The sequence below is a fragment of the Mustelus asterias genome, chromosome 23 (genome assembly GCF_964213995.1).
Source record: "Mustelus asterias chromosome 23, sMusAst1.hap1.1, whole genome shotgun sequence".
Lineage (NCBI taxonomy): Eukaryota > Metazoa > Chordata > Chondrichthyes > Carcharhiniformes > Triakidae > Mustelus > Mustelus asterias.
The window spans coordinates 36,677,916-36,696,591 of NC_135823.1; the positions used below are offsets into that span (position 1 = coordinate 36,677,916).

The 18,676-nt window shown below is 41.3% G+C and overlaps 1 protein-coding gene across 1 annotated transcript in view; it reads right to left on the reverse strand.

The window, feature by feature from the left end:
• Positions 1-18,676, reverse strand: part of LOC144510644 (putative helicase with zinc finger domain) — a 359,659-nt gene that overhangs the window by 187,314 nt on the left and 153,669 nt on the right. Inside the window, exons 19-20 of the mRNA XM_078240298.1 lie at positions 18,228-18,375; positions 3,394-3,577 (exon numbers count right to left, since the gene is read on the reverse strand). Of these exons, the coding sequence (XP_078096424.1) occupies positions 3,394-3,577; positions 18,228-18,375 (332 nt within the window). The remainder of the gene's footprint in view (positions 1-3,393; positions 3,578-18,227; positions 18,376-18,676) is intronic.

Here is an 18,676-nt window from a genome sequence, read left to right on the forward strand (position 1 = left end):
ACTCTGCACATTGGCTTTGTAACTTTAAGAATGGAGTAAAAAAAAATTAAAAACCTGCTTAAAAGGAGCAAATACTTGATGGAGTTAAGTTTGACAGTAATTTGTGCAATCAGGAATGGAGAGAAGATTTGGGGAGTTATTCCTGGATTTGGTTCATCTCTCTGACCTCATTCAAATTTGGGATAAATTAACAAATGCTCTGGTGATGAGTTATTCCCAACACCTCTTGATCAACATTGTATTTATTTCATGCTATGCAACTCAACTTGCTTGGTGTTTACTGTGGCCATTACATCAACATTAGAGCAATCAAGTCATTCAACCTGGAGTCATCCGAGCAGTGACTGTCATGCAACGACTGTATTGTGACAGATTGCACCACTGTCTGGTTTGGCAATGATACAAACAACACTGATGGTTTGGCATAATCATAGAATCATAGAATCATAGAAACCCTACAGTGCAGAAGGAGGCCATTCGGCCCATCGAGTCTGCACCGACCACTATCCCACCCAGGCCCTATCCCCACATATTTTACCTGCTAATCCCTCTAACCTCCACATCCCAGGACTCTCAGGGGCAATTTTTTAACCTGGCCAATCAACCTAACCCGCACATCTTTGGACTGTGGGAGGAAACCGGAGCACCCGGAGGAAACCCACGCAGACACGAGGAGAATGTGCAAACTCCACACAGAAAGTGACCCGAGCCGGGAATCAAACCCAGGACCCTGGAGCTGTGAAGCAGCAGTGCTAACCACTGTGCTACCGTGCCGGTTATTAATTTTCTGTGCTACCGTGCTATTAATTTTCAGGATTATGTGCGATTCTGTAAAATTATCTGAACTTAAGATGTTTGAATGGAAACAGATCTCAGGATGTCAAAATCAAAAGGTACGATGTCTTGTAATTACCATACTGTATCCAACTGTTTGTAACTGACAAGTTAATCAACCTCATTATAGATCTGGAATGCGTCAATAGCCAGCAATTAGCTTCAGGCCAATACAAATGCTCATTAACCTATCATAACCTTGAAGAGACAATTTGATTATAATTGATTCAGCATTTCTTTTACAGTACAAGTAGTAGACAAAACAAAATTGGGAGTGGCAGCTCCCTTGTAAGTTGTCAGGCAGTATTTTAAGAGGACTATTATAACATATTTTGTTAGAAGCATCAATCGATACAATTTTGTCTTTCACTGTTTGTCCACTGTCACAACAGTGGGAAAACATAGCCTATTCATTTTCACAGATTAGTGTCTTTTCCATTCACTTAACAGTTCATTTGGTAAAGTTTGCATAGTTCATTTATACCCAGTCTGACCACATAATTCACACAACAGTAAAAGGCACACGACTATACTCAGTTTTCCAAGGAAAGGAAGCATTCAAAATAAAGTTAGCAAAGTATTCATAAGTGAAGCGCTATCAATTAGGCAAAAGACTACTTGTGTGCCGATACAACTGTAGGCTTTTATTCATTACAGAACCAGGAGCATATCCTAACAGATAACCGACCCGAACTGAAGAAGGGGGAGGAAACAGCCATCTTTATACTAGGTGACAAGGGGAGGAGCCGGAAGGGGGTGTGTCCAGGCATGACAAACACAACAACGGTGGTCCAGACAGGACAAAGGTGCAACTGTAGTCCACCACAATAAGATCTTAAGAAATAGGGATAGGAGTAGGCCATTTGGCCCATTGAGCCTGATCTACCATTTCATAAGATCATGGCTGATCTGATTGTGGCCTTAACTCCATTTTCCTTCCTGTTTCAACATTTGATCAATACCAGTGACTAACTGGAAATTACATATATTTGTGTGCATGCCAGAGAGAATAAAAACACTTGCACCTGAATATGGTTCTCCCATCGCAACAAACTGCACATGCTTATTGCCTCGGGGCTCGTGCATGAAGAATGGTACTTAACCAAGTAACAGCCAGAGATGACACAGAAGTTCCACACTGGCATCTCCGAAAGAGGAGAAAATGAAAGTTTTTTTTTCAAATTTACAGAAATGGCTCGCCATCTTCCTTTCCTCACAGAACCAAGAGGCAGCTATTCCCAAACATGGAACCATAGAATCCCTACACTGCGGAAAGAGGCCATTCAGTCCATCGAGTCTGCAACGACTTTCTGAAAGAGCATCCCACCCAAGCCCTGCCCTCTGCCCAAACCATAACCCCATGCATTCATCGACCCACCCTACACATCTTTGGACACTAATTTGACACGGCCAATCCACCTCAACCTGCACATTTTTGGACTGTGGGAGGAAACTGGAGTGCCCGGAGGAAGTCCATGCAGGCATGGGGAGAATGTGCAAACTCCACATACAGTCATCAAAGGCGAGAATCGAACCCCGTCCCTCGCGCTGTGAGGCAGCAGTGCTAACCATTCTGCCACCTATTTTGATCATGTTTAATTTTTAAAATTGAACACAGTCTTAGTAAAAGTTATTTCCTGACATAGTTATCCAACTACCAAATTACAGCTTGCTTTCCATACATCAGATAGGAAGTAGAATTATAAATCTAGAATGGTGTTGCAAAAGGATATTGTTCAAATAGTGACAAATATGATGAAACTGAATGATACATGGCATTGATTCGTACTGTGTTTCATCTGACTAATTCTGCAATCATTTGAAATTATTTCATCTTGCACTGTACTGCCCATGCAGTTGTTTTGAAATAATGAGCACCTGGAGGTAATTCATTAAACAACTTTTTGTGCCACCCTATGGAGAAGCAACAGGCCTCAGTCCAATTCCTTCTCAGCAGAATGGAGGAACTCGCTATACATGGAATCAGAGCTTGGGAAGTTGGATTTTACTACATTCTCTAATTTGTGAATAATCTTTAAAAATGGCAGTTACTGCTCAGCATTGAAAGAAACAAACTTTTTGAAGTTATTATAAATTTAGGATAATTCCATTGTGCAGTGTCCATATTCATGATATATCACACACCAAATATCTTTGCTTACAAGTAGGCACATTACATGGAATTGTTCTTCTGTGGGATACTTACTCTCATGCACACCTCTACACAGCACTTCAAAAAGTTATTTTTAATAACTTCAACAAACACAAATATTAAATAACAAGCAGCATAAACCTGACTGCATCAGCACACTCATGATATACAATGATTGTTAGTCCGGTGCTTATATGAAGTTAAATAGATAATTAACAAAGAAAACTGCAAATTTTCAAAATGTGAAATAAAAGAGAAAATACAATGATATTCAAAAGATCTGTGACCATCAGAGCAGAAACAAGCCAATAGTTTTGACAAAGGGTCTCCAAAGTTAATCGGTTTTCACTTTCTCCGATGCTTCCAGACCTTCCGGCAAATTTTCTAAAAATGTTCAGGTCACTCACCTTGTATGTTCAAGACATGTTCAACAGTGACATCATTAAGTTTCTTTTTCTGCATCTCTGCACGGATTCGCATGGCTTGATTGGCATATGGCGTCACAACTCCTATGCTATTTTCATCCAGCTTCCCCCAGGCCACTGGCCATCTCTTCTGCAAATCTTCCACTTGCTCAGCTACTTCCAAAACCTGAAACAGATTACATTTAAATAGTACACTCGGTATCCTCCCATGGTTCCTATCCTCTCAAAAATAAACAGGTTTGCTTAGAATCATTTTAAAAATGCTATGCAGGAAGATAAATTAGTAAAATTATTTGGCAGTGACCAAATTGCACAGAAACTGGGAGTATTTCAGGCTGCAACTTATTTAAGAGAGCCCTTGTACTTGAATGGTCAAGTTGGACAGGCTCAGTTCCGAGATTGGCAGTTCTGATAAGCAAGCTGCTCAGCATAGTAATTCTCCACTGCAGGTAGCGCAATACCTGCTGCATTACAAACATTTCAAAAAGCATGCATTGACTGGAAAAGATAAAATTCATAGTAACAGATGGATCTTGCACCATTTATTAACAAGGTCATTAAATGTCTTACAGTCCTGGAGCTCCAAACAAAATACTGAAACACAGCTTGTGTACCAGGAATATATACATTAAGTGCAGCATCTTCTTCACTACAATGTCTACTAACTTCAGTTTTGGAACCATATCTGATTCAAGGAAAATGCCTTTGACCAAACATACGTCCAAGTGCTCCACTTTAAGATGTTCAATATGATGTTGATTCTATGGTAAATTAGAAAATTTAGTCACCCCAACCTTAAGCTCAGTGAATCCTGCCCAGAGAAACAGATATAACTAACATCAATGAAGGCACTAATTCATGACTGATTACTAAGCAACAATATTATAAAATGATGTTTCAAAGGACAGCCACATTCTTTCAAATGGAACTGTTACCTGCAATTCTGTGTGAGCAATATGCAATGTACATCAAAAAGTAATTAACATCTGCTCACAGGCAAACCTATTTATTGATCACTTTTCCTGGAAAGACATCTCCGCACATTTTCTTATCTCCAATTATTTCCATTTATCTTCCGTCTTAAAATGGCTGATTTGCTTGCTACAAATTACTTGATGCATTCCATAAAGAAATTCACTGCATGAACTACACTTTTCTTTATCCATCATGAGCCTCATTGTATCTTGCTTCTGCTGCACTCTGTGGCCTTTGCACAGATTTCATCAGCCAAGTGCTTAGTGGGTATCCCTCATCCCAAAGGAGCCAATCTTGCAGCCTCTGTGCACCATGAAAGATGTCAGGGATCTGAGAGCAGCTGAGAACATAGAAGTTGTGTACACTCCCTGAGAATTGAATACACACCCAGAATATGCGTTTGGTGTGGTCGCAAACTAACTGAACATTCAGAGATTGTATGTCCTTGCGGTTCACGTAGTTGACAGCTTGATGCCCCAGAGATCTGAGTGCCATGTGAGTGCTGTCAAAGGCACCCTGCACCTGCGCAAATCCCATTGATCTTGCTTCCTGGCTTCCCTGATCCCAGTCAAAATGCTGAAAGGCATGAGCCCTCACAAAGATTGTGTCTGACCTTCTGGATGCATTTGTATGCAGAAGCTTGCAAAATCCCAGAGAGGTTTTAAAGTAAAGTAAAAGTTTATTTATTAGTCACAAGTAGGCTTACATTCACACTGCAATGAAGTTACTATAAAAATCCCCCAGTCGCCACATTCTGGCGTCTGTTCGGGTACACGGAGGGAGAATTTAGCATGGTCAATTCACCCAAACCTGCACATCTTTTGGACTGTGGGAAGAAACCGGAGCACCCCCACGTAGACACGGGAGAATGTGCAAACTCCACACAGGCAGTGACCCAAGCCGGGAATTGAACCTGGGTCCCTGGCACTGTGAGGTAGCAGTGCTAACCACTGTGCCACCCTGAGGTCACCTGTGGAGTTCTGGACAGAGCCACTGGTGTAATAATTGAGCACCGCAGTCACTTTCAGTGACACTGACAGTCAATGCCTTCCAAGTCCCTGTGGCACCAAATCCTGCAGCAGTGACAGTTCCCTGGACATGTGTAGTCTTCGGTGACAGTGCTTTTTGGACATCTGCAGGTATGTCAAGCACAGTCTGCAGACCCTGGGTCCAGCAAGATGCCTACGAGTGTTGGCTCTCTGGGGTTCACCCTCTGTGTGCGAAGCAGGCCTGCCATTCTTTCCTCTTGATGGTCCTGCTCTTGCCTTTGATGAGCCAAGCACTGCTGTTGACCTTTTTTTCTTCTTCTCTCCTGCCTATGAGCAAGAAAAATGACAGCAAGATCACCAGGCTCCAAATTCCTGATGGTCTTCTCACGGCAGTATCAAACAGAGGCCTGGTGATTAGCATTTGCCTGTTAAGGACCACACTTCTTCCATTCATAGTCATGCAGCTGCCATTCAAAGCCCTTTAACGCATGGCCTGGCCACAAAACAACCTTCATTTATAGGAATTGATGAGGGTATCTGGTTTAGAAATTGGTGAGCAACTGGAGGTGAATGCAATTCAAACATTTGGAGATTACTACAGTTAAAAGATTGGGGCCCTGCTGACTTAAGAGGTCAACATCAGAAAAGCAAGATCAAAAAACAGCAAGTGGACTTACTCAGCTAAAGAACTGGAGGCATGATGTCTGCAATCCTGCAGTAAGAGAAATATTTTGTTCGGTTCAGTTAGAGCTGAATTCGTTTAAAAGCATTTGGTAAACCAGAAAGAATTGTAAAATGAATTTCTTTCTTCAGATCAAAGAAAACAAATTAAATGAGGGTTATTTACAGGTCCGTTTGAGGGCATCCCAGAGCTTGCCATGTCATCATGGAGATGGATGGAGTTTAGGAAGATTTCTGGTTTAAATTTATCTGGGTGTTTGCCAAGATGTGGAGATGCCGGCGTTGGACTGGGGTAAACACAGTAAGAAGTCTCACAACACCAGGTTAAAGTCCAACAGGTTTATTTGGTCGCAAAAGCCACTAGCTTTCGGAGCACTGTTCCTTCGTCAGGTAAGCCCCTTCGCCACTTACCTGACAAAGGGGCAGCGTTCCGAAAGCTAGTGGCTTTTGCTACCAAATAAACCTGTTGGACTTTAACCTGGTGTTGTGAGACTTCTTACTGTGCTTGCTGAGAACCAGATGCAGCTGGGACCAAACCTGTGTAGTTTGTAGCTCACTGCTTGAAGGTGGCCAAAGTAAATGACAGTTAAGTTAGGTCTGCACTGTAAGCAGAGAAAGAGCACTTCATCATTCATAGAGAGTAGGGTTTTCAGTTTGCATTTCATGAGGGAAAACAATTGCCTCGTTTGAAGCTAGTGGAAAAACCTACAGTGGTCCTCAAAGACTCTTGTGGCAAAAGAAGGCAACCAGCAGATTAGATTGGAAGTATTGAGAAAGAAACCAGAATAAGGGATTAAAGTATTCACAATCAAGAGATGATAAATGAGAGTTTTACCTCTGAGGAGAGCTGGAACTGAAGAAAATTAAAAGTAGTTTTCAGAGGTCCATACAGAAGTAAATAACTTTAAGATATTGTAACGTACAAGATAATTATTGGGGGAAGAAAGAAAGTAAACCTAAAGGCATAGGTTGTAGTGTTAACTTGATCATATTTGCTTTGTTTAATTTGTTCTATATACAATAAAGTATTAGTTTTGTTTAAAAACATTAAATCTTGTGGCATAGTTTTATTGATTAAATCACTGAGTTCAAATTTCCCTTTAAATGTTAACAGTCCCTAATAGGATTGTAACATTCACAAAATTATGTTATGCAATTTACTCAAATTACATATGTATGATTAGTATGTATAATTTGTACTGGAATTGCAGAGATAAGACTGGAGAGATTCTACAGATAAACATTCTAATTACATTCTCAGAAAAGTTGTAATAATTACGAGCAAAGATATGTAACATTGGAAAGTTCTAGTTTGCAGCAATTCTACCTGCTGGCAGGTCCCAACATCCTTTTTTTCCCCCCCAAGTCATTCATGGAATATGGACATCTTTTCCCTCCGAATCACACACCTGACTTCGAATTATCTTGCCATTCCTTCCCTGGTGCTGGATCAAAATCCTAGAACTCCTTCCCCAACTGCACACTGGATGTAGCCACACCGTACAGAATCCAACGGTTTAAAATGGCAGCTCACCACCACCTTCCCAGGAACAATTAGGGATGAGCAATAAATGCTGTTCATTATCTCTGGTTATTGGTAACTACCAAAATGGTGCATCAACATCAAAAACTTCTGCACTGGAACTGGACAAATGCCAAGATTGGTGTCTAATTTGTCTGACAATAACATTACAATTGCATAATTTCAAGAGATCAATCAGGGCTTCAAGGAGGAATGGGCATAAAAAGAGGATACACAGTGGCAACTCTATTATAGAGGCTATATTTGATACATTAGAGCATTTCTCGGGCAACCATAGACCTAAAGTTGCAAGCACCCACAAAGATATACAAAATCACATTATTAAAATTATTCCACAAAAAAAAAATCATGTGTTACAAGGGTCTCCAAATATTCTGCTGTTGAATTATTGATGGCAAGTGTGTGTATAAAAGTGCTTTCAACAGCAATATTACCCTCTAATTTGGAAAAAAATGGAAAATTATTTTAAATTCTCTAACTTGGAGCAGACGTTTGTTCTATAAATGCCTGCTATTTGGGGCAAGCCTCATAATGTGTATGCTCATTTGATTCCCCCAGTGGCCCATGACAGTAACCAGATCTATGGTACCCAATGGTGATCAATATTCTCATTGTGGATCAATTAGCAGAGAATGGAAAACACAATTAGGCCCTTGTACACAGAGGCATATTCAGTGTTATCCCATAAAAGATGGATCACCTTTCAGACACTATTTTCCATATATTCCCATGGAAGACATAATTGGTGATTTTAGAATATGGTCTACATCAAAGAACAGTAGTTTGCTACTAAGTTATACCTTCCTCAATCCTTGAATATCGTTCGACATCCAGATAAAGACAGCAACTCAAAAAACAAGTAAAAAAACTAATGTACATAAGAAATAGGAGCAGGAGTAGGCCATTTGGCCCCTTGAGCCTGCAACACCATTCAATAAGATAATGGCTGATCAGACTGTGTCCTTAAGTACATTTTCCAATCCGGTCTGCACTGCTGCCACCGCACTCCCCCATTCAAAATCTGTCTAACTCACCTTGAAAGTATTCAATGAACAAGCATCCACTGCTCGCTAGAGGTAGAAAATTCCAAAGATCAACAACCTCAGAGAAGAAATTCCCCATTTCCACCTTAAATAGGAAGCCACTTATTTTGAAACGGTGCCTCTAGTTATAGATTCCCCCAAAAGGGAAACATTCTCTCACTATCGACCCCGTCGAGACCCCTCAGAAAAATAAGATTATCTCTCTTTGTTTCAATTCCACTGGGCATAGGCAAAACTGCTCAACCATTGCATATGACAACCATTGCATCCCAGGAAACAACCTAGAGACCCCCTCTGAACTGCCCCCATGCAAGTATGTCCTTCCTTAAATAATGGTATGCAGCATTCTAGGTGCAGTCTCACCAATGTTCAGCACAGTTGTAGTAAGCATTCGTTATTTTTATACTGCATCCCTCTTGCAATAAATGGCAACACTACTAGCCTTCCGAATTACTCACTGTACCTTCACGTGGACATTCTGTAATTCATGCAAGAGGACACTCAGATCCGTCTGTACTGCAGCATTCTGCAATCTTTCTCAATTTAAATAATATTCTGCTTTTCTATTATTCCCAACAAATTGGACAAACTCACATTTTTCCATATTATATCTCTTTGCCAAACATGTGCTCACTCACTTAACCTTTCCATATCACTTTGCAGACTCTGTGACCATCTCACAACTCACTTTTCTACCTTTGTTGCATCATCAAATATACTTTGGTCCTTCATCCAAATCATTAACATAGATTGCAAAGATCTGAAGCCCCAGCATTGATCTTTGCGGCACTCCAATAGTTACAGTTTGCCAATTGACCGATCAACGTCGACTTGATTTCCTGCTGGTTAGCCAAGTCTCTACTATGACGATCTTTACCTCTAAAAACTCTTAGCTTGTGTAGTAACCTTTTATGTGGCATCTTATTAAATGCCTTTTGGAAATCAAAATAGACTATATCAACTGGTTCCCCTTTATCCACCCTGCTTGTTGCATCCTCATTTGTCAAATATGATTTTTCATTCATAAAACCAAGTTGACGCTGCTTCATTGTATTCTGATTTTCTAAATGTGCAACCAGTAAATCCTTTCAGAGTTTGAGCATTGCAACAGTCATGCTCTTCCTGCCTATACTGTGCAAATATGAGGGGGGGGGATCTCATTGAAACTTACTGAATACTGAAAGGCCTGGACAGAGTGGACGTGGGGAAGATGTTTCCAGAACAGAGATGAGGAGGAATTTCTTCAGCCAGAGGGTGGTGAATCTATGGAATTCATTGCCACAGAAGGCTGTGGAGGCCAGGTCATTGAGTACATTGAAGACAGAGATAGATAGGTTATTGATTGGTAAGGGGATCAAAGGTTACAGAGAAAAGGCAGGAGAATGGGGTCTAAAAGCTTATCAGCCATGATTGAATGGCAGAGCAAACTCAATGGGCAGAATGGACTAATTCTACTCCTATGTCTTATTGTCTCATGGTCTAAATAGTTTCACACTGGAAAAATTCCTCCCTTCTTCTTGACATAAACAACAACAACAAAGTGGTTAATAGAGGTTGAGATGTTGTGAGAGTAAAGATAAAAATTATTCCCTCTGGTGTGTGAGTTAATTACTATTAACATAGAGGTCATAGAGTTAAAATAATTGGCAAAATATCCAGAGGAGGGATGAGGAGCTTTTCTTCACTCAGTTATTGGGATCTAACATGCTCCATCTAAAAAGATGATGGAAACTGTTTCTATAAATAATTTTTAAAAGGGAGTTGCAGCAGGCACTTAAGGATAAGGAATTTAGACGGTTAAGGACAAAGATCAGATATGTGGAACTAAGTATGACTGACTGTCCTTGGAAAGAGCCAGCACAGGTACAACAGGCTTAATTGGCTCCCTCTGCACTTTAAATTTCTATGATTCTGTGAATAAGAAAGCTAAGCACACCATTAAAACATGCGAGATCAAAGAGCAGAGAACAAGAATGGGAGAGAGGTCTGCACGTGAGAATTGAAAAGCATTCAAAGAACGTGGAAGGCACATACCAACAAGAGGCAATGAACGTTTTGGATCAGTGGGGTTAATTATAAGTTAAATTGCCAAAGAAAGCAATAAAACTTCAAATTATCATCAGTAAGCCACTCAACACTACTAGCCTTCTGAATTACTCACTGTACCTCCATATCTATTCTGCCCAAGTGCCTCATGATTATGAATACTTCTATCACATCTCCTCTCAGCCTTACTTTCTCCAAGAAAAACAGTCTCAACTTCTCCAATCTACCTTCATAACTGAAATTCCTCATTCCTGAAACCATTTTCTGCATTCTCGCCAATGCCGTCACATCCTTCCTAAAGCGAGGAGCCCAAACTGGATGCAATGCTCTAGCGGAGATTCAAACTAGTGTCTTATACAAGTTCAACATAATTTCCTTGCTCTTGTATTCTATGCCCCTATTAATAAAACCCAGGATACTGGGATGCTTTATTAACCGTGCTCTCAACCTGACCTGCCACCTTCAATGATTTATGTACACATACACTCAGGGGATTTATGCATCCCCTTCACCTATTACTTTGTATTGTCTCTCCATGTCCTTCCTACCAAAATAAATCACTTTGCATTTCTCCACATCAAACTTCATCTGCCACCTGTCTGTCCATTCCACCAACCGATGTCCATTTTGAAATTCTACCCTATCCTCCTCAAACTCTAACCCAAAAAATATCCATCAACCACTACTCTCCGTTTCCTGTCACTCAGCTATTTTATATCCATGTTGCTAAATTCCCATGAGCTATAACTTTGCCCAAACATCTGTTATGTGGCACCATATCAAATGCCTTTTGGAAGCCCGCATGACATCAACAGTATTGCCCTCATCATCCCACTTTGTTACCTCTTCAAAAGAGTCCAGAAGTTCGTTCACCACATTTTTCCTTTCAAGAAATCCATGTTGGCTTTTCTTAATTAACCCACATTTGTCCAAATGAGGCATGGTTAGTAAGTTTGCAGATGACTTAAAAAATTGGTGGTGCAGTGGACAGTGAAGAAGGTTATCTAAGACTACAACGGGATTTTGATCAACTGGGCCAATGGGCCGAGGAATAGCAGATGGAGTTTAATTCAGAAAAATGCGAAGTGTTGCCTTTTAGTAAGACAAACCAGGGCGGGACTTATACAGTTAATGGTAGGGCCCTGGGGAGTGTTGTTGAACTAGGGGTGCAGGTACATAGTTCCTTGAAAGTGGTTTCACAGGGTGGTGAAGAAGGCATTTCCCTTCATCAGTCAGAGCATTGAGTACAGGAGTTGGGACGTTATGTTACAGCTGTACAAGACACTGGTTAGGCCACATTTGGAATACTGCGTACAATTCTGGTTGCCCTGCTATAGGAAGGATGTTATTAAACTGGAAAGGGTGCAAAAAAGATTTACAAGGATATTACCGTGACTTGAATTACCAGGAGAGGCTGGATAGGCTGGGACTTTTTTCCCTGGAGCGTAGGAGAATGAGGGGATGACATTATAGAGGTTTATAAAATCATGGGTGGCATAGATAAGGTGAATAGCCAAGGTCTTTTCCTCAGGGTAGGGCAGACCAAAACTAGAGGACATAGGTTTAAGGTGAGAGAGGAAAGATTTAAAAGGAACCTGAGGGGCAACGTTTTCACACAGAGGGTAGTATGTACATGGAATGAGCTGCCAGAGAAGGTGGTAGAGATGGGTAAAATTACAACACTTAAAAGACATTTGGACAGGTACATGGATAAGAAAGGTTTAGAGGGATATGGGCCAAACACGGGCAAATGGGATTAGTTCAGTTTAGGAAACCTGATTGGCATGAATGAGTTGGGCTGAACTGCCTGTTTCCATGTCGCATATATCTATGACTGAGTGGTTGTCAGCCAGTGGGATGGGAGTGACAATTGGGCAGGGGGAGGAGATTGGCTCCTGGGGAACTTTGGAGAGGTGGACGGGAGAAGAGAAGACACTGGCTGGTGGTGGGGGGAGGAGAAAAAGAGCATTTGTGCGAGCGGGAGAAAGAGAGAATGTTTGTGTGAGCGAGAGAAAGGGAGAGTGTTCATGCGAGTGAGAGAGATTTGATTTGTCACATGTATTAGTATACAGTGAAAAGTATTGTTCCTTGTGCACTATACAGATAAAGCATACTGTACATAGAGAAGGAAAGGAGTGAGTGCAGAATGTAGTGTTACCGTCATAGCTAGGATGGAGAGAAAAATCAACTTAGTGCGAGATAGGTCTATTGAAAAGTCTGAAGGCAGCAGGGAAGAAGCTATTCTTGAGTCAATTGGTGTGTGACCTCAGGCTTTAGTATCTTTTTCCCGATGGGAGAAGGTGGAAGAAAGTATGTCAGGGGTGCGTGAGGTCCTTGATTATGCTGGCTGCTTTTCCGAGGCAGCGGGAAGTGTAGACAGAGTCAATGGATGGGAGGCTGGTCTGAGTGAAGGACTGGGCTTCGTTCACAACCCTTTGTAGTTTCTTGTGGTCTTGGATGGAGCAGGAGCCATATCAAGCTGTGATACAACCAGAAAGAATGCTTTCTATCTGTAAAAATTGGTGAGGGTCGTAGCGGACCTGCCAAATTTCCTTAGTCTTCTGAGAAAGGAGGCGCGTGGACCAGGACAGGTTGTTGGTGATCTGGACACCTAGAAACCTGAAGCTCTCGACCATTTCCCATTCTTGTAGACAGGGGAATGTCCTCCACTACACTTCCTGAAGACAATGACGATCTCCTTCGTTTTACTTACATTGAGGGAGAGATTATTGTCATCGCACCAGTTCACCAGATTCTCTATCGCTTTCCTATACAAGAGAGTGTTTGTGCGAGTGTGAGAGAGCATTTGTGCAAATGTAAGAGAAAGAACGTTTGTGTGAGAGAGAATTTGTGCGAGTGAGAGAGCGCATTTGTGTGAGTGCAAGAGTAAGTGTGAATGTGAGAGAGAGCGTTTGTGTGAGAGAGAGTATGAGAGTGAATGTGCACTTTGTGTGCAAGTGAGTGGGAGCGAGTAGCTAGCAAATAACTGTGAGTGAGTGAGCGAGTCTGAATTACCTCTTCTTTCATCATGGCCTGGGTGGCATCTTCTTCCTTGGTAAAGATAGATGCAAATAATTAATTTAATACCTCAGCTATACTCTCTGTCTCCATGCATAATTCCCCTTTTTGTTTCCTAATTGGCCCTACTCCTGCTTTTACCATCCTTTTCCTATTTATATGCCAATAGAAGACTTTGCGATTCTCTTTTATGTTAACTGCCAGTCTCTTTTCATACTCGCTCTTTACTTCCCTCACTTGCTTCTCAACTCCCCTTGAACCATCTACATTCAGCCTGGTGCTGATGTGTATTTTCCACTTGATATCTGCCATAAGCACACTTTTTCTTCTTTATCTCAATTTCTATCTCTTTTGGCATACAGGGAGCCCTGGTTTTGTTTGTCCTACCTTTCTTTTCCAAGGGAATTTACCTTGACTGTGCCCCGGATAATCTCTTAGAGTCATAGAGGTTTACAGCATGGAAACAGGCCCTTCAGCCCAACTTGTCCATACCGCCCTTATTTTTTTTTAAAAAACCCCTAGCTAACCCCAATTGCCTTGCGTTTGGCCTCTATACCCATCGTACCCATGTAACTATCTAAATGCTTTTTAAAAGATAAAATTATACCCGCCTCTACTACTACCTCTGGCAGCTTGTTCCAGACACTCACAACCCTCTGTGTGAAAAAATTGCCCCTCTGGACACTTTTGTATCTCTCCCCTTAAACCTATGTCCCCTAGTTTTAGACTCCCCTACCTTTGGGAAAAGATATTGACTATCTACCTTGTCTATGCCCCTCATTATTTTGTAGTCCTCTATACGGTCACCCCTCAGCCTCCTACGCTCCAGAGAAAAAAGTCCCAGTCTATTCAGCCTCTCCTTATAACTCAATCCATCAAGTCCCGGTAGCATCCTAGTAAATCTCTTCTGCACTCTTTCTAGTTTAATAATATACTTTCTATAATAGGGTGACCAGAATTGCACACAGTATTCCAAGTGTGGCCTTACCAATGTCTTGTACAACTCCAACAAGACGTCCCAACTCCTGTATTCAATGTTCTGACCGATGAAACCAAGCATGCCGAATGCCTTCTTCACCACTCTGTCCACCTGTGACTCCACTTTCAAGGAGCTATGAACATGTACCCCTAGATCTCTTTGTTCTGTAACTCTCCCCAGCGCCCTACCATTAACTGAGCAAGTCCTGCCCTGGTTCAATCTACCAAAATGCATTATCTTGCATTTGTCTAAATTAAACTCCATCTGCCATTCGTCAGCCCACTGGCCCAATTGATCAAGATCCCGCTGCAATTGGAGATAACCTTCCTCACTGTCCACCATGCCACCAATCTTGGTGTTATCTGCAAACTTACTAACCATGCCTCCTATATTCTCATCCAAATCATTAATATAAATGACAAATAACAGTGGGCCCAGCACTGATCCCTGAGACACACCGCTGGTCACAGGCCTCCAGTTTGAAAAACAACTCTCTACAACCACCCTCTGGCTTCTGTCTTCTTCGAAGATAGCCCAATGTTCAGCTACCATTTTTCCTTTGGCTCCAATTTATTCAGCCAAGATCTGTCCTTATCCCATTGAAGTTGGTTTGACAATAATAAATCAAATCAAAAATCATTATTCTTACTCTGGATTGTTCTATAGTCTTAACTTTATGATACAATGATCGCTGTCTCCTGAATATTCTCTTACTGACATTTGATCTGCTTGGCTCACCTCATTCCCAAGAACCAGGTCTAGAAATGACTTCTTTCTCACTGGACGAGAAACATACTGCTGTAGAAAATTTTCTTCAACACACTCGGGGAACTCTTGCCCCTCTCTGTCCTTTACACTACCACTATCCCAGTTTATATTCAGGTAATTAAAGTCACCCATTATAACTGTATTAAGATCTTTGCACCTCTCTAATTTCCTTGCAAATTTGTTCCTCTACACCTTTTCCATTAGTTGTTGGCGTATAGACTGTACAGAACAACGTAATTGCGCCCTTTGTGTTCCATAGCTCCAGCCAAATCGATTCTGCTCTGAGTCAGACTTTTTCTCCAGCAATGCATGCTCACCTTAAATAAATACCACCAAGCCTCCCCCTTTTCTTTCTTTCTGATCTTTCCTGAACACTTTGTGCGAGTGTGAGAGAATATACAGGAACATTTAATACCCAGACCTGCCTTTCTTTGAGGTCTATATTATCACCACATCTATCTGCAACTGCAACTCCTAGTTACCACACTCATGCATTCACATACATGCACAGTAAACTTAATTTAGACGATGATTTGCTCTCTTACTCTGATCCCACCAATTTATTTTACAGGCGGTATGGTGGCACAATGGTTAACATTGCTGCCTCTCGTCGCCAGGGACCTAGGTTCAATTCCAGCCTTTAAGCGACTGCCTGTGTGGAGTTTGCACATTCACCCTGTATCTGCATGGGTTTCCTCCGGGTGTTCCAGTTTCTTTCCACATGGGTTAGGCTGATTGGCCATGCTAAATTGACCCTTAGTGTCAGGGAGATTAGCAGGGTAAATACTTGGGGTTACGGAGATGGGGCCCGAGTGGGATTGTTGTTGGTGCAGGCTCAATGGGCTGAATGGCCTCCTTCTGCACTGTAGGGATTCTATGATTCTATGAACTTACTGTTCCTTATTTCAGAGCCATCTATCTCTCTGAGTATTTTGCACACCTTGGTATTCCTCTTTGATATTGTCTCCTGGTACCCACACCCTTAACAAGTTAATTTAAACTCTACCCAATAGCAGTAGCAAATCACCCACTCTATTTAGGTGCAATCCATCCATTCTGGAGAGGTCGCATCTCCCCCAAAGCTGGTCCCAATGTCCCAAGAATCTTGAGCCCACCTCCCTCCACCATCATTCCAGCCATGCATCCACCTGCTTTATCCTCTCACTTGTACAAATAATCCAAAGATTTTTGAGATCCTGCTTGCTAACTTTCTACCTAGCTCCCTAAATTTTGCCTGCAGGACCACACCCCTCCTTCTGCCTCTGCCATTTGTACAAGTGTGGACCATGATTGTTGGCTGTTCGCGCTCCCATCTCAGGGCTTTCTTGCAGCTGCTCAGTGACGTCCTGGAGGAAACAAGGGGGGCAACACACCATCCTGGATTCACACCTGCAGCGCTGAAACACCTATCTATTCCCCTAACTACCCAACCACCTATTACCATTGTTTTTCCAGTCTTCCTTGTATGCCCACTGAGCCAGCTGTGGTGTCACACACTTGGCTTTCGCTGCACTCCCCAGATTCATCATCATTGACACTGACACAATTAGAATGAGCTTTCTCATTTGCTCAGGATCTAGAGTGGGTAATTTGATCAATCTTACAAATTGCATTAAAATGCATCCTGCAGGATGCTGATTAATAATAATAACATTTTTGCTAGTAAATGAAACCGTGCTTGTATGAGCAGACACTCTGGTTCTATATACAAATCAACATTTTGATTGAACAGAACATTGTTCTTTTGAGGGAACTATACCAGGGGTCATACAAATTCAACACTGTTAGTTTCCAAGGACAAGTGAAATTCAGACACAATATTAAGTAAGAATTTAGGTTTTGTTTTATATCTTGCCAAACCACATGCCGCAATTACATTCCTGGATTAATTTCTGAAAACATCCCAACCATTATCTGACCTCGGAGATTAATTTGATAGAATGCAGGGAAATTACTGTGACATACCACATTGGCACGGTGGAAGGGAAAATATATTAAAATCAGTGGAGGTTGCCAAGCATTTACATAATGAATAGTGCCATTTAACCTGCACCCACTCATGGCAAAAGGAAGTTTTCAAATGTCATATTTTGCTTTATAATACTGCTGTGAGCACCTTGGGATGTTTTATTACGTGCAAGGCACTATATAAATATAATAATTTGTTGATGTTGTTATTGTTATTGCAGATCGAGTGACGCAGAGCAGCATAGGTGGAGGCAAGAAAGCCGTTCACATTGTCAAGTTGAGGGGGAGTAAAGAACTGGTGCAAAGGGAAAATTAAACAAAGAAAAGGCAAATGTATACCAAACCACCTACAGTGAGTGGATATCAAACCATTATGTTGCTGGCGGCAAGGCCACTAGGGCTCCAGATCAAAAACTATTAACAGAAATGATATAATAGAAATTATTTCACACCTCAAAAATAGAAATCATATTATTTAAGAAAAACATACTGCCCTGTAAAATTTGTATTCGAGAGAAATTAGGCTAATTGAATCATTAGATAAAGGAGAACGGCCATGCCAACACAGACAGTGAGAAATTAACAACAATCAGGCAAAGCAGCTGGAACAGCCATTAGTATATCTCTGAAAAGCAATAATCTTTCACAATTCAAATCAAGAGAGAGATAAATACTCATTTATCATATTTTTCATCTCTGTTCAATGTAACTAATCTCATTATACATCTCTGGACAATATTAAAAACAAATCTCCTCCATCTCTTGCTCAAGCACATGAAATTAGTGTAGAACCAGCCAGTGCTAACCTCAGAACAGTTGTAATAGCTGGCACTGTTTTTGTCTTGCACGTCTGCTCCCCAGGCCACGCAAAACATGAGGGGATAAAAATCTTTGTGAGTTGGCTGTTTGCTGTTAGCTGTAAGATTCCCTCTGTAGAACAGTTCTGATGCAAGACTAATGAAAGAACAGCAAGGAAAAATTAAATTGATATACAGCTACAAAGAAAAGTACAGCACTGTTCAGTTAATCCGTGCGATGCATAATCTCACTCATTTTAATGAAGGGCTTTTGTTCAAAATTCACAGTGAGTTATCAACTCCACTGGAATTTTCGGAGAAAACATCAAATGCTTACCACTAAATGGAATTCAAATAGGGATCTAAATGGTGCATCGCTCCACTTAACTATAAATGCTACACTTTCAAAACTTTTAATCAGCTGATACAGCAAGGTCCCATTCCAGCTAAGAATATAC